This window comes from Sarcophilus harrisii, chromosome 1 (genome assembly GCF_902635505.1).
Source record: "Sarcophilus harrisii chromosome 1, mSarHar1.11, whole genome shotgun sequence".
Lineage (NCBI taxonomy): Eukaryota > Metazoa > Chordata > Mammalia > Dasyuromorphia > Dasyuridae > Sarcophilus > Sarcophilus harrisii.
The window spans coordinates 692,082,670-692,103,524 of record NC_045426.1 but is presented as its reverse complement, the minus strand read 5'-3'; the positions used below and the strand labels follow the sequence as shown (position 1 = coordinate 692,103,524).

Below are 20,855 nucleotides of genomic sequence, written 5' to 3'. Positions count from 1 at the left end.
GGGAAGGAAGAAAAGGAGAGAGAGAAAAAAGAGGGAAAGGGGAGAAAGGAAGGAGGAAAAGAGGCAAATGGCGGAATCAGTTTCAAAATTACAAGCGCTGAAAGCTATCAAATAATATTTGGAAAGCGCTTGGCACAAAATAAGCGCTTAATATACGCATACGTTCCCCTCCTTTCTCCCCTTCCCCCAGCAAACGGGTCTAGGAAGAGAACCGCACTGATCGGGAGAAGGCCTGCTGCCCAGCATCTGTGTGTGGATGTGGATCGTGCGGGTGGGGTCAGAATGAGACATCTGTAAATTCCCTGGGGCGGTGGGCATGTGTGTGTCATTTGGGGGTCTCCACGGGATCCTGCGTGCACGTGTGTTTTCGGGGTCTCCACGGGAGCTCGTGTGCACGTGTGCACTCCCCCACCGTTATCGCCACCAGCAGTAACAACTCAAAAGAGGAGAGGTTACTATGGAGCGAGTTTCCTCCTTCACTTTCCTGAAAGACTTGCGTCTGGGAACTAAATTTAGCAGGAGCTAAGGAGTTGAAATGGATGCGTGTGAGTGTGTGTGAGTGTGTGAGTGTGTGTGTGTGTGTGTGTGTGTGTGTGTGTGTACGCGCGGGCGCGCGCAGGGAAATGGTTGTAGTGGTGGTGAACTTTCTATGTTCCAAACGAATCAACAAAAAGAGGCAGCCTGCTTGGCTTTTCCTTCTTCGAGATCGCGCCGTAGTTCTCCCCCACTACACCTCCTCTGTGCCTCGGCCCCCGCCTCCATCCCTGGTCTCAAAATAAGCAGGAAAACCTGGGCTGGAGCAGTACTGGCGTGGATTTGGAAATCGGGCTTTATCCGGGATCAATCCCTTCTGCTGCACGGTGTGATGCGACAGCTCTGATCTTTATATTAGTATTAATCAGTTATTCTGTCTTCTCCCCATCTCTTTTTGCTCCTCCTTTTCTCCCTTCAATCCTCCTATTCTCTCTTTTTTGTCTCCATGCAAATCTCCTCTTCCTTGTTTTTTTTTTTTTTTTTTTTGGTCTTTTATTACTATTTTTCTCTCCTCTTCACCCTCCTTTTCTTCTTCCCTTCCTCCTCTTTCTTCTCTCTATGTCTCTCCTCTGTCTCTGCTTCTCTCTCTCTTTTGCCCTATCTCCTCTTTCCGTTTTCTGTGTCTGCCTGACTTCCTTCACTTCCCTCCTTCTCTTCCCTTTTTCCTTGGGTCCCTCCTTCTTTTCCCCATCTCTTTTCCCTTTCTGCCTTTCCTCTCTTTAGGCGTATGTTCCCCAGTTACAAAGTCAAGGTCACTGGACTGAATCCCAAAACGAAGTACATCCTGCTCATGGATATTGTACCAGCTGACGACCACAGATACAAATTTGCAGATAATAAATGGTAGGCATCTGGGGGAGGGGAGAAGATATGTAGACAGAATTCCAGTCCCACCCCCATTATTCCCAGATATGTGGCCCTACTTACAGAGCATGTTTCTAGCTGAAAGAGGTGTTTCTTAACATAAAATCTGCACAAGGCTATTTATTGTTTTTTTTTTTTAATGAGTTACCCGCTTTGAACGTGACTTTTATTAAACCACAGACTTGGTATTTAAGTGAGCTAAAGGGCTAGGGGAAGCCAGAGATGGCAGAAGGAACCTAAGGGCCTTTTTCTTGGACTGAGAGAAGTCTTTAGAGCACTTGAATATCCCTAGAAGGGATTTCTGGCTCCTGTTTCAGATCTTTGGTGATTGGATTGAGGTGGCATTGTGACCCAGGTGAATTTAAGGGTGCCAGAAATGAAAGAAAGATAAAAATGGGAGGCAAAGAAAAATGAAGCCCTGAGTATGCAAAATGGGGCTTGCCCTAGGAGATGGTGAGTTCCTGGCAGAGCATCATAAGAGTTGCAGGGGAGGGATTATATTAGATCCACAGTAGCTTAAAGGAAACAAGAAGGGAAAAAAAAAAAACATTCTGGATGAGAAACAGAAGGCCAACTTTCTGTAGTGTAAAACGGCCTTTTGATCTGAGCTAGTGGCTGGCCAGGTTCACTTGGTGGGCTGGACTAAGCTGGGCCATTAGCCTCCTTGGTGTTTGGACTCAGTGGACTGGAATTTCCTTTGGGGCTAGGTCTGTGACTGGGAAAGCAGAGCCTGCCATGCCTGGACGGCTGTATGTGCACCCCGATTCTCCAGCCACAGGTGCCCACTGGATGCGGCAGCTGGTCTCTTTTCAGAAACTGAAGCTCACCAATAATCATCTGGACCCATTTGGACATGTGAGTAACAGGCATCTGGTGTTGCTAGCTCTTCTTCTTGTCTTTCTCTAATCTCATTCCTGTCTGTTATTCCTCTCATTCCTTTCTTGATTCTTCTTTTCCTTTATCCTGCTACATTCTTTCTTCCTTATAGTCCTCTTCTTTTCTATTCTTTATTCCTTTCTTCTTTTTCTCTTTCTAATTTTCTTCTTAAAAATTGATCCCTTCTTTTCTTCCCTTCTTTTTTCTTTCTTATCTTTTCCCTTCTTTGTTCCCTTTCTATCTTTCCTCTGTATTCTTTCCCTTCCTCTCTCCACCAACTCATCTTCCTTCCTTGTCTCCTATGACAATTTCTGCCCTGGTTTTGCAAATCCAAGCTTTAAACAGCTCAGCCTGGGCACCCTTATTCAAGACAACATTGCCTCCATATTCCATCTAGCATCCCCCAGATTGGTGCCTCTGTGGGTAATGGGAATCTAGAGAACTGGGACTGTGACTTGTTGACTAGGGCAGCAATGCTCTTCCCCAGTCCAGTCCTAAACACAGATCTCTATCAGTTTATGAATTGGCTTGGGTCATAAGGATCTTGGGGAGAAAGGGAGAGAGCTGCCAGATTTTTGGTACACTGATTCATCAAAGAACAGGGCTCAAGTCACTGCGGACAAGCTGTACCTTTAACCATAATTGTCATGGAATCCAAAAGACAGGTACAAGACCTTGAGTCACTGTTAGAATGTCATTTCCTTGAAGGCAAGAATTATGCCTTTTTCTATTTCCTGAGGCAAACAGGAGACCTAAGTAGGCAATGAATATTAAGCACTTATTGTTTGCGGAACCCTGTACTGGTTTGCAGCAAAGCATAGTGTACAGCCAGGAAGACCTGGGTTCAAATACTACTTCTAATTTATACTTGCTGTATGATCTTGGTCAAGTCATTTAATTCCTACTAATTCCTACTGACCCTAAGCACTTCTCTCTAGGGCTCCCTGACACCTTTCAGGAATCTTTGAGATCAAAGCTAGTCATAATAATATTACAACATTATAATTTCCAACATGGTAGCTATCAGTTGATATGACTACATAAACAAAAGCTTCTTGGGGGGGAGGGTTCCTCAATAATGATAATTCTAAGGGGTCCTGAGGCCCAAACATCCTCACAATTAGCTGATCTATATGTATGGAGGAAGTCTTCCCTAAGGGACTTTCCCACATCAATGAATTACAGACCCAGACTGTCCTGGCAATGGTGTCTTGGAATTGACATTTACATAGTAGCACTTCTGTTGTCAAAGTCTTTTATATAAAGTATTTACAGGATAAAAAGCTGATTTGGGAACAGGAAGACCCAGGTTTAATTCTTGCCTAAATTGCTTACTAGCTGTGTGTCAGTGGACAAATCACTTAACATATCTGTAGCTCAGTTTACTCTAGTGTAAAGTGAAGGGCAATTAGGTGATGAAGTGGATTGATTGTCTTACTTCTAGTCATGAAGACCTGAATTCAAAACTCACTTTTCTGACGTTTACTAGCTGTGTAACCCTATCAAGTCATTTTACCTATTTGCCTCAGTTTCCCCATCAGTAAAGTGAGGATGATAATAGCTTCTAATTCCCAGGGTTGTTGAGAGAATCAAATAAGTTCATGACTATAAAGGTCTTAGCAAAATGCCTGGCACCTAATAAATGCTATATCAATGTTAACTATTATTCTTATTAACAATTATTCTTTATGGCCTCTAAGGTCCTTTCCAAATCTAAATCTAATAGAGTAGAAGTAAAGTAACAAGAGAGGAAGACACTAACAGCTGGTAGCACCAGGAAAGACTTTTATGGAGAAGGAGTGCTGGAAACAAGTCCTGAACAGCCTTCCTCTTTCATTTCTCTACACCAACTACCTTCCAAATTGAAGCAAAGTGAATTAAATAGATCTACTATGTGATAAAAATGATCCAGAAGTCCTTGAATCTCTGTAAAATTCAGGGAGGTATGTGTAGGTCACAACCTCCACCTGAGGAAGGGTGTGGGAAAGGGCTAATTCTGGGACTCCATCAGGTTTAAGATTATTTGAACTCTTAAAAAAGTCCTGTGAACTGTTATTCGTGTCCGGGGAGGAGACTAATGTTGTTAGGGCCTGAAGGCCTGAACCAAATTCACTGGGGCCTAGGCAGGAAAGAAGGAGTTTAATGGGACTTGGGTGAGGTGTCTCACTTAAAATCTTGACCTTCCAAATGGAGTCCCACAGCCTTATTCATTTGTGCTCCCAGGAGAGCGAACATGATGCATTTTGGGATGTGGGGCCCTCTGAGAAGCAAAAAGGCCACATTGGGACAATGAAAAATACAAGGGAATTGGGAAGGAAGCCCAGGAGAAGGAGAGTAGACCTCACTCCATCCCCACCCCCATTCCCTCTCAAGATCCATGGGGGTTGAATATGGTAAAGAGTCCAGGACTGAAGTAAAGGGGTTAAATCCCAACTCTGCTATTTATTGCTTGTGTATGATCTTGGTAAGTCATTTCTCTGCCCTTTAGTTTTTTTTTTGTTTTTGTTTTGTTTTTTTTATCTGTAAATGGGAATAGGGTAGGTGTTCAATCATCTCTGAAGTTTCTTTTGAGCTTTAGATTCTATAATTAATAAGAATAATGGCTAATATATAGTGCTTACTATGTGCCAGGCACTGTGCTAATTACTTCACAATTATGATCTTATTTGATCTTCACAACCTTGGGACATAGATGCAGTTATTTCTCTCTCTCTCTCTCTCTCTCTCTCTCTCTCTCTCTCTCTCTCTCTCTCTGTTTCTTTTTGTCTCTCTCATTGTCTCTGTCTCTCTCTGTCTCTCTCTCTCTCTCTCTGTCTCTCTCTTGTCTGTCTCTGTCTCTGTCTCTGTCTCTGTCTCTCTCTCTCTCTCTGTCTCTCTCTCTTGTTTCTCTCTCTCTCTTTAATTTTTCCAAATATATGCAAAGATGCTTTTTAACTTTCGGTAGGTGCAGTTATTATCTCCATTTTCCAGATGAGGAAACAGAGGTGAAGTGCCATGGTGGGGGTCACACAGCCAGTAAGTGTCAGAGGCCAGATTTAGACTCCTAGCTCTAGACAGAGTACTCTATGACACTGTAGCTTTATTTTTCCCTCAGGAGGGACACTTTGGCCTAAATATGTGTACATATGTTATATAATACATGTACATGATCTAATACGTAGACACATTTGCATGCATGTAAGTCACTGGACTGATTGCTTGAGTCTGGGCTTGTACCAGCAATTGTTTTTCTGCACTTCCAGCCTGGGAGTCCCAGTGTCTCCCCCCCACCATGTTTCCGTGGAAGCAAAATATTTACAGGGTGAGGAGGGAGCATCTCTCAACAATTCCCCCACCCCTATCTGCTTTTCTGAAGCACGTTTATACCCAGGCTGGGCTCCTGTGACATCCTCCAGGCCACTCCAAATAGGGTTCCTGAGTTAGCAGCAACCTCCTGATCACCAGAAGAAAAATGCTTAGAAATGATCTCTTCTTCTGTAACTGTGATTTACTCCCCCATATGGGGTCTCATAATCTAATGTGGGGGTCACAGAATTATGTTTATTATCAGTAAATATTTTTATATACCTATATAACTGGGGTCATGTAAACATTTCTCAAATAAAAAGAGATCTCTAGTGGAAAAGTTTCTGAAGCCCCATCTAGTCCATCTAGCCCCCCACTTAGTTCCCTGCCTTCGTGCTCTTCTCCCATTTTGTGAGCTCAGAGAGGGGATTAATTTGTTAAATATCAGTCAGAGAGAAAGAAAAAGGGGCATCGAGCTCAGGTTTGGGGGACGGAAGTTAGACCTTTCCTTCCAGTCCCTAGAATTGGGGTCCAAGGGCCCCAGAGTCCCGCACCTCTTGGACGCTTCCCTCTTTTAAGATTTGGTCCCCGGGCATCTCGGCTGCATGGGATTTTCTCAGATGCACTCGTGGATCGTCCGCAGTGACGGCCTTCAGGCCTCCCCTCTCCAGTTGGTGGAAACTCAGAAGCTGCCCCCCGCCTCCGCTGACTCCCAGAGCCCCAGCTGGGGCTTGGGCCCCCGGTGGGGGGCCGCCCTAATGAAATTAAAGGCCATTAGATCGTTCCCCCGTTGATGGCCAGCGACTGCCCCTGGATGTCAAAGCAATTTGGTTAAGCCGGGGCGATGGCAGCGCCGGCCTGGGGGCTCCGGCGGGCCTAGTGCGCCCAGCTGCGTCTCTCGGTCGGTCGCCAGGGCGCCCGGCTCCGCGTCGCCATCGGGCCGGGAAGGGAGGGAGGGAGGCAGGCAGCCCGGCGGCCGCTTCCCGAGATTAGAACGGAGCTCGGAGTCCGGGGCATCTGCGGCATCCCGGGGCACGCCTGGCCCCTCCCCGCCTTTCACCGGGCCCACTCCCATCCCCAAAGGAAGGCTGGGAGAAGAGCTTTACCGCCTTTGTCTTCCTCTTTCTCTTCTGCCCCCTCCCCATCTTTCTCTCCCTCTCCTCTTCTTCCAACTATTACTCCCCAGCCAGCCAGTCCATTTTAATAACCATTCTCTTAGAAAGGGAACTGGAATTTCTTTATTCCTACTTTAGAAGGAATATTGACACCCACAAGTTCATCTGTAAGGCTGAGAATCATAGTACCCGGATTTGTTGCGAACAAAATTTGTTTTGTTGTCTTTCTAATAGATAATAAATACTATAGGTAAAGTGTTTTGCAAATCTTAGTGCACCATTAAAGCTCTATCACTATTGCTTTGATAGCATCTGTGTAAAAAAACTTCTCTTGGGGAGGAAACTCCCTTTATTAGTGAAGTTTGGGATCTGTCATTCGAAAACACTCACCAGGCAGTCATACGGGAGTTCCCAACTTCCAGGAATTTTGCAAAGACCTCAGTAGACAAAGCCAGGCAAGCAAACACATCCTGGCCTCAAAAAGCTTATTCTCTGCTAGGAAGTCAGAATCCTGGAGGAGCATTTGGTAATGTGGGTCTGTTTCCCTTTTTCCAGAACTTTTTTGGATCCAAGACCAGCTTTCTAACCACCACATTGTTGTTATTATTGTCATTGTTAATAAATTGATCCTTTGGTAATTAAAAAAAAATAACCTCAGCATGAAAAATGCCCTCATTGGTGTTTTAATGATTTTTTAAAATAGGGATGCTGGAAATAAGTTTGCATTTATGAATTTATTCATTTCTTATTTACTTACCTGCCCTCTTCTCATCAATCACTGGCAAATGAAATGAAATAGGTTATTTCTTATATACTGACCTGCCCTCTTCCCATCAGTCACTGACTTTAAAAGGGAGAAGCCCAGGAAATGAAGTGAAATGGGGATAATAATGAGACAGTGAAGTTAACAGAATCTCCTCCCCTATCACATGCCACTTCAAAACCCAGTCTAAATAAAGAGATGGCGATGGAGGGAGAAAACATAATCATTCTAAATTGAAAAGGCAGACAATTCGGTGCCTACGGGTATCCCAGCTGTGCTTAGGGAATTGGGTAAAAAAAACTGGGAAAGTTAGGTGTTGTAATGGCCAATTAAAATCCCGTTGGGAGGATTTGAACAGGGATCTTAGTGATTTCAAATCTACTACCAAAGAAGTCAAACTCAGGCTCCTGGGCTTTATGAGATTATCTGTGGCAGAACCAGATTAAAATATAATTGAGAATACTTGAACAAAATAAATGAAAATCTATTGCAATATTAAAACAAAAAGACCTTCAAAAAAATCTAAAAATCAACCCCACAGATTTATTTTCTATAAGTAGGGGGAAATTTGTTTTGTTGCCCTCCTAATCAACTCTACTCGACTTTTACATTTCCCTGCTTTTTCTGACTTTCTGTACCCCAGAACAATAGGCTTCATCTCATATAATGGGGACTCAAGGAAATCCATTCCCAACCCCCCACCAGGTAGCCAGGAGACTAAGCTGTGAATAGTACCTCAAAAGTCTCAAGTCCCCTTCACCAGGCCCCATCTAGACTTCTCTCTTTCCCTTTCCTCCCTTGTTCAGTTCCCAGGTTGTCATCCCAGTTTCCTCCCAAAAGGAATCATGGGAGCTGACTATCATAGTAGTTATTTAAGGTTCTCCGAGCAGGGAGTTAATTTATTGAGCAGCATTTATTAAGTATCCTGATTTACTGTTGTGTGTACCTTTGGGGATACTCCCTCAACATTGTCCAGGATATTTCTGGTGAAAAATGTCATTTGGAAAGAAAAAGAAATCTTTTCCACTCAACTATTTGCCTTTTTCTCTGTTAAAAAAGACCCCAAACAACCAAACACACAACGTATACAATGTTGTTATTGTTATTATTTTGCAAAAGGTTGTCTTTAGTAATTTCTAACGATGCTCCTGATGCAGCCTGGATTTTTGATTCTTTTTCTTTTTTTTGAATTTGTTTTTAGATTATACTGAATTCCATGCATAAATACCAGCCTAGACTGCACATCGTGAAAGCAGACGAAAATAATGGATTTGGCTCGAAAAACACAGCCTTCTGCACTCATGTCTTCCCAGAGACGGCTTTTATCGCTGTGACCTCCTACCAGAATCACAAAGTAAGGAGATCCGTTTGTTAAAACAGCCCCCTGTATATTGTACACACCGCTCTATCTCGAACCCAGGACGGTGCTTCTCGAGGAAACACCTGTACCGCTTCCTATGGCATTTAGAAAGCCAAAGAGCAAGGGACAAAAAATGCAGACCGTGATCCTCTCCGTCCCCTCCTGCCCTCTCTGTCTTCTTCGGTCTCTCTTTCTGTGTCTGAATCTTCTCTCTGTGTCTGTTTCTCTCCCATATCCTTCTCTCTGTGTCTCTGCGTCTCTGTCTCTGTCTCTCTTCCCTCCTCTTTCAGTGTCTCTCCCCCTCCCTTCTTCGTCTATCTCTCTCCCCCTCCTCTCTCTCTTTCTCCCCTCCTCTCTATCTCTGTCTGTCTGTCTGTCTCCCTCCCCCCTCCATCAATGGGTGAATCCCCTGCCTATTCCATGTACGCGCCCTAAGTATTTATACTCCGCAGGGGTGCTGCTCTCGAACTCCCATCATGGGCGTGTAATCTCAAGGCAATCTGTAGTTTGTAACTGTCTGTTTTTCCAGTTGCACGCAGACCCCTACAAAGAACAACAGTTTGTACCTACCCCAAGGGGAGCTTCAGAGGCGGTTAAGTTTACTAGAGGAAATACCGGCCAGGAAAATTCTCTAATATAAAAACGTTGCAGGACATGCTCTGTTCCAGAACCTAGTCTCTTCCCGGTCCTGCCGCCCGGGTCATTCCCCCAAAGAGCTGTCAGGGAACGAGGTTACAGTTACCCCTTTGCTGGGGATCTCCGATTCCCTTCTTTTCAGGAGGAAATAACACACTCCTTTGCAAATACTCAAAAACAACCGCAACTGTTTGTTTATTTATTCATTTTATTTATTTTTTCTTACCTTTGAGGGTTATAGTAAGATCATAGATTCAGAACTGGAAGAGAACTCAGAAGTCATTCAATCTAACTCTCTCATTTGGCAAATGGAGAAACTGAGGCCCAGAATTTAAGTAATATAAGGATCTCATGGCTAGTAAGAAATAAAATGTCATATACCTGCCAGATATAGTTATTATCCTTAGTATTCTCATAATATTACTGCTACTATATAATATTATCTACTACTATTACTACTACTACTACCACCACCACTACTCTACTAGAGACTACTACACCACTCGTTTCCCTAACCCTATAAATTCCCTATAAATTCGTAGGCTGGGTTGAAGCTCTTTCCCTTTATAACAAAGAATTGCTAACCCATACAACTGAAGAACTGGTCAGACCTAGATGAAACAATACACATTTATTGTCCTGTCTTCTCCCCCTCCTACTCCCTCCCCTCCCCCCTAAGGATAGAACATTTCTAATTAGCACAAAGAAAAGTGTTTCAGGGACTACATAGACTAGGGGGAAGGGTAAAGCAGGGGAGAGGGAATAGTAAATTAACACTTTATAACTTCAGCCCCTCTGGTGATGGACCGAGCAGGACTATGTCGGACACAGCCTAAAAAATATGATCCATAAGTAGTATAAGACATGGAGAGAGACCGGGTGGCCTAGTAGGTATAGAGCTGGCTTCTAGCCCAGCCTTGGCTTCGTACTAGTGGTCTTGGGAAAGTGCTGAGTTGGGTTCTAGAAGGAGTTGTCTACACAGTGAAAGGAGAGGCGCCGTCCTTGTCTCTCTCTCTCTCTCTCTCCCCCACACACCCCTCCCCACGCTTAGGTAACAAATATCCAGCCTTCTGGGACCTCTGCAGTGATTTTATCCCCACGGGTCGCGATGTCAATTTCTGTAGTTTCACTTTTCTCTGCTTGTATGCACTCGGTATATGTTTTGGGGGAATGTTTCTCATAAAGAGGATTTGCAAAGCCAGGGATTGAAAAGACGAGAGCTAGCTAAATCTCCTTAGCGGGGAGAAAGGGTGGAGCCCCATCTTTTATTTCCCGGAGGAGGAAGATCCTCTTTTCCTCTATATCTGACCTTCAAAAGTTGAGTCACATTAAATACGACTTCCCTTACTTCTAGCAAAGAAGCTTCAGCCCAGGTGTTAAATGCTGGGGAACAAAGCGGAGTCTCCCGGGGTGGTTTAGGGGTAAGAGAGAGCGTTTGAGATTCCTCCTTTTATCGTTCTTGATTATCAAGGAAAGGTGAGAAAGTTGGGGCCGCGCCAGGAAGGGAGCTGGGCAGCAGGTAGGAGAGGAGGGGGAGCACGCCCTTGCCCGAGGCTCCTTTCCCCGACGTGGGGCGGTCAGGAACTGCCCTGCCTATCTTACCGCAGCCCGGAGTTACCCTCCCCCCACACACACTCTCAGGGAAATCAGTCCGGCAGAGACCCCAGATGTGCGGGCAGCGTCAGATAGAGGGGACCCCTTTTCCTTGTCTCATCCCAACCCCCCGGTAAAGGCAGCTATCTGGTTGGATGGTGCAGATCCGCGGAGGGGCAGGAAGGGGGTGATTATGAAATGATGTGGTTAAGACTCCAGCTGGGGACTGTCAGTGCCTCCGCCGCGCACATGACCGATGGCTTTCCCCAAAAGCGATGGCCAGCTCCTTGGCGCTCAGCTCGGTCGGGGACATTCAATGGGCGGGCCGACGGCAGCCGGCCCACAGAGATCTGCTTGTCGTAGGGAAGGCACTCCAGGGGCCACGGAATGAGACAGAGGGAAACCTAGATCCCCAGGAGATTCCAACGGTGGTCTGGAATTCAGCCCCAGTATTCTACCCACTCACTGCACGATCTATGATGCAGAATATAAGAGTAGATACATTTGCAAAATGATTATGTGTGTAAATGCATATGACTATAGATAATAGAATGGCAACTTATTTGACAGTTATATGACAATTTCAGAAATAACTACTCAAGTATGAAGATTAGGCCGGAGAAACTAGTGTTTAGAAAGATGTGCACCCTGATATAGGATAATTGGGGACACATACATGGGACATATATTCTATGAACTATGTATTCTATATGTCTGAACATTCTTAACATATAGGATAGTTGGGGACATACATGGGACATATATTCTATGAACTATGTATTCTATATGTCTGACCATTCTTACCCTTTGAATGTGTATACACATTGGGCCATACACAATGGTATACATGTGACTTCATGGAGGGTTTTTCAGCATCACCATCATTGTCTGTGTAATAGGTCTGGGAAACTGTTACATGAGTCTGTCTAGTGAGGTGTGAATGTGTGTATGTTTTCATCAAACTTTCCCTGACCTTCTCTAATCAAATAAGATCTATGATATATCCCTACTGATATCTATATCATCTATCTTTATCTCTGTCTACAGATGGGGTGTGGAGTGTAAAACTATTGAAATCCCAAAGGAAAAATATTCAGGGAATAGTAAGACACAATTGGGAAAAGACAATCTCCCCCTTCCCCCCCCCCCCCCCCCCCAATTTCCTCACAAAACAAAGCAGCATCTGTCTGACTTTGGAAAGTTAGTCTGACTGAGGCCATACGTGACAAAAGCTGAAAAAGTGTTTTTTTCCTATAATATTAAGGTTTGCGAAGAATATTAAGATTATGCTTTTAATGTGCCGTGTGCAAAAGGTCCTTTCCCTTTCTCCCTCACCCCCATTCCTTTTCCAATCTAACCACATATGGCACATTCTTATCCTCAGTCTGTCCATATGTAAACACAGATCATGTATGCTTGAGATAGTACTAAATGTTCTCAAGCTCGGGTTCCTTAACTACACCTGGAAAACAGGCTTTTTAATTCCTAGCTCTCCTCTGCTTCCTGCTGCTCCTACCCCCAGCTCTGTATCTAGCAAAACAATGGGTTAAACTACATGGCCTGGTCAGTTACTAACAACTGATTAGTACCAAGTCCCAAACTCATCAGGCTGATGGTGGGGTATATTCCTCCAAATTCTCTTTTAGGCACAAGACAACATTCATTGCTTGTAAGTCAACTGCAAGGTGTTTGCAGTTAAAATCACATCATAGTGGTTGAAAAAAAATCAGTTTTCTCCTGACCCCCCAAAAGAATCTACCCCCAATTTAATTTAATTACCAGAGGCCGTATTATATGCAGTAGAAAGCTGACTGTATCTAGTTTCATAGGGCATGAATTTAAATTTTGATTTGCTAGTAGTTGGATGATGTTGGGTAGATTTCATTCTCAACTTGGGCACATCTTCCTCTTTTGTAAAATCAGGGTGTCCCCAACCAAATGGCCTCCAAGGTTCCTTTGTAGCTTGAGGTCTGAGATCCTACAGTAGGAAATTAATCTGTGACTCCTATTGCTTAAGGGGTTAATGGTCTTGCCTGTGGTCACTGAATTGGGATCAGAGGTTTGACTGTCTCTAAGACTGGCCCTCTCTTAGTGGGCCACTTTAACACTATAATAGTAACAATAATTAACATTTAAACAAAAAGGGAAAGATTTCAAAGCATTCTTGATAATTCTTTTGTTATCTCTTTAGTATCTATTTTTCTATGCATACATAATTTGCCTTTGCTGGAATGTAATCTTCTTGAGAGTAGTGATTGTGGGATTTTTGTGTTTGTAACCCTGGCGTCTGTCACTTTAGAGTTTCCAAAAATGCTTATTAAATTTGATTGAGTTGAATTTAATTTGACATATATCATTTATTGACATACATCATATCATTCATGTCTCACAAAGGCTCCAAATGCTTGAATTTGGCCAAACAGTGGATGAATTCAATACAAATGTTGAATATTTAAAGTCTAGCATTTGGCCAAATTTAAGTCCACAAGGGAGAAGTCTAAAAATTTATTGAACTGAATCATCTAAGTTTGTTTTTGCATTTTTAAAAAAGTTTAAATAGATTGGCTATGTTAATGATAGAGCCTATTCAAAATTCAGATCTGAGTCCATATGGCTGTTCTGGTCTAGTAAAGAGGAAAATAGTTTGATTTGAAGACAGGAATTCTGGGTTCAAATCTAACTATGCTATTGCCTAATTGTGTGACTCTGAGTAAGTTATTTTGCCTTTCTTTCTCTGTAAAGTAATTAGGCAAGACAATATTCAGGATCTTTTCCCTATTCCTACCACCATGACTTCTTAATGTAGGGTCTGTGATTTTTTTTTTCAAAAATATTATGGTAACAATATTTTGATATAATTTGTTTCCTTTGTAATCTTATGTATTTTATTTTATGCCTTTTAAAATCCTGCTCTGAGAAGGGGAGTCCATAAGCTTTACTAAGATACCCAAGGGTCCCTGACCCACAAAAAATAAACCTTCTTCTGAGTCAACTAACCAATCAAAATTTTTTATTAAGGGACTACTGTATGCCAGATACAGTGCTAGACACTGGGAATAAACTATTCAGTTTCTTCTTCCTCTACTTGAAGGCACAGCTGGAGTAGAGATATAACTTATTTCCCCAGATACTTTATAGTCTAAAAAGATATTTTAAAACTTGAATCTTCCCCTAGTGAGGCTGACCCTGAAGCCGGGTTTTGGAAAGTTTTCCCTAAGTTGTCAGAAGCTCTAGGCCTGAACCCAAGAAATATTTAGGTGTTAAAAAAGGTCACGTGGACATTTCATTTCCTCACTAGTCCAACAATGGCTGTGTATTCTGAGCAGGTTTATCACCCCTTATATTAACTTCCTTTGCAGTTGGCCAAGGCTTGGTCGCTGCCTAAGTCATTGGGTAACTGACTCATATTTATTAGGTTTTAGTTTTCTGGTGGGGATCAGGAAACTACCCTCTCCTCCCCATATAGAGAAATAATTAAGATTTTTTGCTCTCATGAGAATTCTTTTCAAAAGCAAGAATTTGAAACAATTATTCTCATTAATTTTTACAACCTCTGCCTTGCCGGTTGGACTTAGTATTTATATTTGCCTCCCTTTCCTCTCCCCAACCTGAATTCTCTCCCTGGAATAGCTGGTTTGAGGCTCATTTGGGGGGAGTTGTTTAGTATTGTGGGCAGGAAGGGCCTGTTACAATGGTATACTTGGCATGAATATGGACATCTGTGAAATTTAGATACATAAGAAGGAGTGCTTATATGCAGAAGATGGAATACCTCCATTTATCTAATCCATTAAGAGTTGCAAAATTCTCTACATACTGAGCTCATCAAATTCTCACAAAAACCCAATGAAGGGTGATATTGTTACCTTAATTTTGCTGATTAGCAAACTGAGTCTTGGAGACATGAAAGGAAAATGAAATTAGTGGCTGAGACAAGATTCCAAATCAGGTTTTTCTACCTCTAAGTACAGTTCTACTCTTTACTGAATCTCATTGTCTCTGAAAAGTCAGCAAGCATGGAGGGAAGAGGGAGCCAGTATAAGATGGAACTTCTGGCATATGTGAAAATCACTGGCAAAATAAATATGTTCATTTCATTTTGTGTCTATGTAATTGGCATGTATCTATATGCAGAGACTATATAGATATTATATACATGTGTGTATGTACACATTGTGCAATATATTATATATACACATATATATCTTTGTGTGTATATGTATATGTATTTGTGTGTATATATGTGTATAGGTGTATATATGTATGTATATATATATATATATATATATATACACCTATACACATATATAATCTATTTAACAAAGTAAAAGGATTGTTGATCCACACACACATGTCAATCATTCAGCCAATCTGGGTTTATTACACACTATTATGCACCAAGTACCCATGCTGAGTGCTGGGGATATAAATATAGATAATGAAATAATCCATCCTTTCAAAGAAATTACCTATATATGTGATTAAACAGATTCATATTCTACTGAAAAGATAGGAAGATGAAAAAAAATCCAACTCTAGAGAAGAAGCAGGCAGAAAAAACCTAGGGAAGCATATCAGTTATGTAGCCACGGGTAAAGCTACTTAACTCTATTAAGCTTGTTTCCTTATCCATAAAATGGGTTTAGTAATAAAATCATTTCCCTCCTCACAGGGATATTGGGAGACTCATTTGAGACAATGCATTCTAAAGGTTTTGTAGACCTTTAGAGTGTAGAAATTTCAATTGTTATTGTGAGAAGTGCCATGGTATAGAATGACTGAGTAGAGATATCCCCCTTTTGATATTTACTAGCCGTATGAACCTGGACAAGTTTACTAATTTCTCTGGGTCTCAGTTTCCTCATCTATATAATTAGGTTGTGGACTCCATGATTCCTAAGCACCTTTCTAGCTCTAGACCTACAATCCTGTGGTTGCTAATATGGAATTCTTGGTCCCCTGGCTTTGTCACTTCTTCCCTGTGTGACTTTGGGCAAATCAATTAGCTTCTCTCAAATTGTTTTATTCAGTTTCTTCTGTGTAAAGTAATAGTGATGGTGGTATATCGAAGAACTACATGAGTTTTAAGACCTTTTTCCATTTCTAAGGTCAGTGACACTTCTGTTAGTGGAGAGTTTGTAGCACTAACAAGAGCCTTGCTTGAAAAATGAATCTCTGGGTTATAAACCACGTATCACAGGGTCACAATCCTGGAGATAGAAGACATCTCAGTGACCATTTAGCGAGGCAAGATAGGCAACATTATGTGACTTGTCAGATGTCAGACAGTCTTCTGCTTTCTTTAAGTGTCAGTTGGGGAAGGGGAAGAGTTTTTAGTGCTCTTTTGTAGGTTTCGCAGTTGAAAATTTAGTTTCCAATGTCCTGCTTTGGTGATTTTGCAGTTCTTTGGGAATTCTTCACCTCTCAACTTCCTTCTTTTTCCTCCCCAATCCTCTCCTCCTTAAAATTATGTAACTTTCTGAGTTTCTCCCTTACCTTTCAATAATTTATGATTAATTAGTTTGAATTTCATTATGACAAAAGTTTTAGTGGGGAAGGCAGTTTCTACTTGTTTTGTGGACTTTGGACTTCCAATATAGACCTTTGGGCAGCTAGGTTGTGTAGTGGATAGACTGCTGGGCCAGGAGTAAAAATGATCTGAATTCAAATCTAACTGCAGATATTAGCTGTTTATCCCTGAATAAGTTATTTAACCCTATTTGCCTATTGAAATTTTGCCTCTTATCTTTAGTAACAGCCTGAGGGGTGGCTAGTGAGCTTCTGAACTTCTCACTTATGAAAGGGGATAAGATTGACGGCTCACAGGGTTGTTATGAGAAGCAAACAAAACAAACAGTGTGAAGTACTTTACTGTCAATGTCAGCTGATAGGGTTATCTTTATTTTAATGGATGTATGACTTATCATAGATGGGTATGCATGTCATGTATATCTTATCGAGCATTTGCATATATGTATGTATAGGTACATGTATCTTTATATATGTGCACATATATGCATACACACATGAATATGTATGTATTTGCCTTGCTTTGTATCCCCAGACCTTAGCATCATATCAGGCACATGACTGATTGGTACCACATTATGCTATCTCTCAAGTACAGGATAGATTTATGTATGTATACATATATATATATATATATATATATATATGTATACATACATGTGTGTATATACACATCGAAACAAAGACAGACAGAAATAAGTATATAGATACATGTCTATTTATACATGTATGTAAAATCAATCCTATACCTGATATGAGAGCATGATGCAGTATCTGTCAGTGCATCCTCAAGTATTTATTAATTGCTTACTATGTGCAGGGGCACTGCAGATACCAAGCAAAGCAAGTACATTGTCCCGATCCTCAAAGAACTCATATTATAATGAAAAAGGCCACATGCAAATAGCTATGAACATAGGCATAGATAAGGTAAGTGGAAGGTCTTTCAGAGGGAAGGGAGTACTGGTCTGGGGAGGCCTCCTACACAATGGGAAATTTGAGTTGAGTCTTCAAAGACGCTTGGTTGAAGTTTTGGTTTTGATATTTTTTGTGTATGAATTTGGACTATTCACTTTATTTTGAAATGATCAAGGGAACTCATTACGATGATCAGTCATGTAGTAAACAAAAATATTAGGTCTGGGAAGAGTAGCTTTGGTTTTAGTTCCGAGGTCTGCCACTGAATGTGGGCAAGTCACCCAACTTCTGAGCCTCAGTTTCCTTATCTGTAAGATAAAGCTGTTGGGTTAGATGGTCTCTAAGGTCCCTTACAGCCCTAGATCCATGATTCTATGATTCTGTATAAAAGATATTTGAGAGAGTGTCAACATAGACTATGGGAACTATATGCTCGATAATTTCCTAGGATTCTCAAAGCAGCTTTGGGAGAGACCATTTGCTTTCCTCGAAACTTAGCTCAGTCCTTTATTATCCTTTGTTGTAGTGAAGATTGCCACACTGCTGGATGGGGAGTGAACATGTCAACGAGTTAGATTAAAAAAATATCAAGTGTGAGGGCCTTGATTGTGTCTGAAATACTTGATGTCAGCGGCCCATGCTGGAAGGATGCAAAGGATATGCATTCAATTAACAGAAAACAAATCCAGGCTCCCCCTTGCCCCTCCTCTTTTAAATGAAGTCTGATCGTGGACATTTTTCAAAGCATCCATGACAATAAAGCGGAGGGCCCCGTTGACGTGATTGGCTTAATTTGGTTTGCCACTGCCAGCACTTGAATTTCCATGGTGCCTGTTAGCTCATGCTATGTGTTAGCTTTGCCGCAATCTACTGCAGACTCACTCTGTTCCCCTCTTCTAGATCACCCAATTAAAGATCGAGAACAATCCTTTTGCCAAAGGATTCCGGGGAAGCGATGATATGGAGCTTCACAGAATGTCAAGAATGCAAAGGTAAAAAAATAAAAAAATAAATATTTTAACTCTTTTTTCCTAACTCTGAACCAAATCTGAAACAGAAACAGAAATTAGTACTATCTAATTGCCCTTGCTGGAAGCCAGGCCAGTGTTTCCTATCACAAGAGATAAGTAGGCAGAGGCTATTTTAATTCTGCTTTCTGATAATTGGGGTCCTCCGGTTTCTGGGTGAGAATCCAGCAGGTAAGTTGAAGCATCTTCCATCCCACTTTGGAAGCCTCTTCCATCTGCTCTTCGAGCTGTCCCGGCACCTTGTTCAATCTGGAGCTCGGTAGAGGCCTTGTGGTCTGCCTTTCTATAAGTTACAGCTGATGAACAGTTCTCCTTTTGGCACCAGCTCTAGCAAATGAAAGGAAAGTTAATGACTTGATTTCCTGGGGGTGAAGTACAGACAAAGTGGACGCCATATGGTGTCCAGGGCTCAGGGGAATTGGGAGCTGGTGCTAAAAATTGCTTGGTATTCTTACATATCCTGTGGTCACAGTTGCTGATATGATGGATAGAAGGGACTGTACCAAATATATATGGTGGGAATTTGGTCTGGTAGAAAAGGCCAAGCAAACAGTGCCAATTTTTCTGAATGTTTTTCTGCCTCGATTTCATTACAGAAGAACTTGCCAGATGGCAGAGGGATTATAAATACATCTTTTGCCTTTTTACAAAGGAATTACACTTTCCTCCTCCCCTTTTTGGGGAGGATTTGCTCTTTCAAAATCAAGAAAAAATAGATGAGATTGAATTCTATGCATCTTTTGGGGAAGAGAGAAAAATGATGGTGTGTCTGTTTTTTCTAGCGAAGGAGACATGGAAAGAGACAAAAAGAGGGTGAGAGAATAATATGAAAAGAGAGAGGGAGAGTTGGATAGGAATAGAGTTAGTAGAGGAGAGAGGAGAGAGAAGAGAGACAGAGGTAAAGGGATACACAGAAAAACAGACACACACCTAGAGAGACTGAGAGGGGGAGGGAGAACAAGAGCCTAGATGCTCATTTCTACTAATGTTGTTGAGGGGATTTACATTTGTGTACTAGTTGTATTTGTTGGCCCCTGTTGATGACCCTTCTTCCTTTGAGATCTTGTGATTTGGTGAACAGAGAGAGCTATTGTTATCGGAGAGAGGTATTTTTGGAGAGATAGAAGGGAATCATGAATAGAAAGTGGTCCTTAATTTTTTTCTTTTAAAAAACATTTTTTTTCCTTTTTCTAGAATCAGTTGGGGTTAAGTGACTTGTCCAGAGTCACACAATCTGAAATGGGATTTAAATTTGGGTCTTGTTGATTCCAGGGCTGGTGCTGAATGCACAATGCCACTTTGATCAACTCTAAAGCCAGAAAAACCCAGCTTGAATCCCCACTTCAGTGACTCTGTGATTGGTCACTTAACCGCCAAGGGTTCCAGGTCACTCTAACTGTAATTACAGAGGAGATATCCACCTGTATTAGTGGAGGATTTTCCTATTTGGAATTTTCCTGTATCGGTGAAATCACAGGAGTAGTTTTTGTCCTGTTGTTTATCATTATCAATTTAAAATGGAGCCTTGGGAGGCTGGTGGGGGAAGGTCATCCTCCTGCTGGTGGGACCTGAACCATCATCTCAGCTTGAAGGAGAGATGGTCAATTGTGTGCTTCCCAAGGCTCAGAGGACCCAGTAGTTCCTGCTAGGGCTGAGTGAAATTCCATTCTATTCATCAGTTATTTTTACAGTCCTGGTCACCATAGTGAGTAAGCCTTTACCAAACAAAATCCTGTTCCTAGCTTGGGATGGAGGGAAGCGTGTTCTGCAAGGGTTCCTCTTGCCATGGCTGGGGATGGTGTGGAAGCAGATCACATTAACCCCCGCTCCTCACCACCCAGCTCACTTCCCCACTAATGTGGAAATGCTCCATGGTGAGGAGGGGTCACTGGGAGCAGGTCTAGGGAGAAATGAAAGTGGGTGAGGAGGAGTGGAGAGAGAAAATGGAAAGATGATAAGGTGGAGACTGGGAGTAACTGAGTTTTATTCCTAGAATTGTTCTTAATCCCTGTGTGCCCTTTCACCTCACCCGATAACATAAAAGCCCTTTGAGGACAGGGTATACACACACACACACACACACACACACACACACACACACACACATAGATATAGATAGATAGATAAATAGATATAGATATGAATAAAGATAGATATATTTACAGATAGGTAGATAGAGGATATAGATATATGATATAGAAATAGATATAATATAGATACATATAGATTGATAAATAGATAAAGAGACAGATACAGATATGGATAAAGATAGATGGACACAGAGAGAAAGATATAAATACAGAGAGGTAAGTAGATAGATAGATAGATATAGGTAGATAAATGGTAGATAGGCA

General features: G+C 41.9%; 1 protein-coding gene across 3 annotated transcripts in view; it reads left to right on the top strand.

Moving 5' to 3' along the window:
• The window catches only part of TBX5 (T-box transcription factor 5), a 55,098-nt gene that overhangs the window by 11,551 nt on the left and 22,692 nt on the right, over window positions 1-20,855 (top strand). For all 3 annotated transcript variants that reach the window (XM_031948651.1, XM_031948652.1, XM_031948653.1), the window contains exons 4-7: window positions 1,258-1,377; window positions 2,106-2,253; window positions 8,639-8,791; window positions 18,374-18,465. In XM_031948651.1, the coding sequence (XP_031804511.1) occupies window positions 1,258-1,377; window positions 2,106-2,253; window positions 8,639-8,791; window positions 18,374-18,465 (513 nt within the window). The remainder of the gene's footprint in view (window positions 1-1,257; window positions 1,378-2,105; window positions 2,254-8,638; window positions 8,792-18,373; window positions 18,466-20,855) is intronic.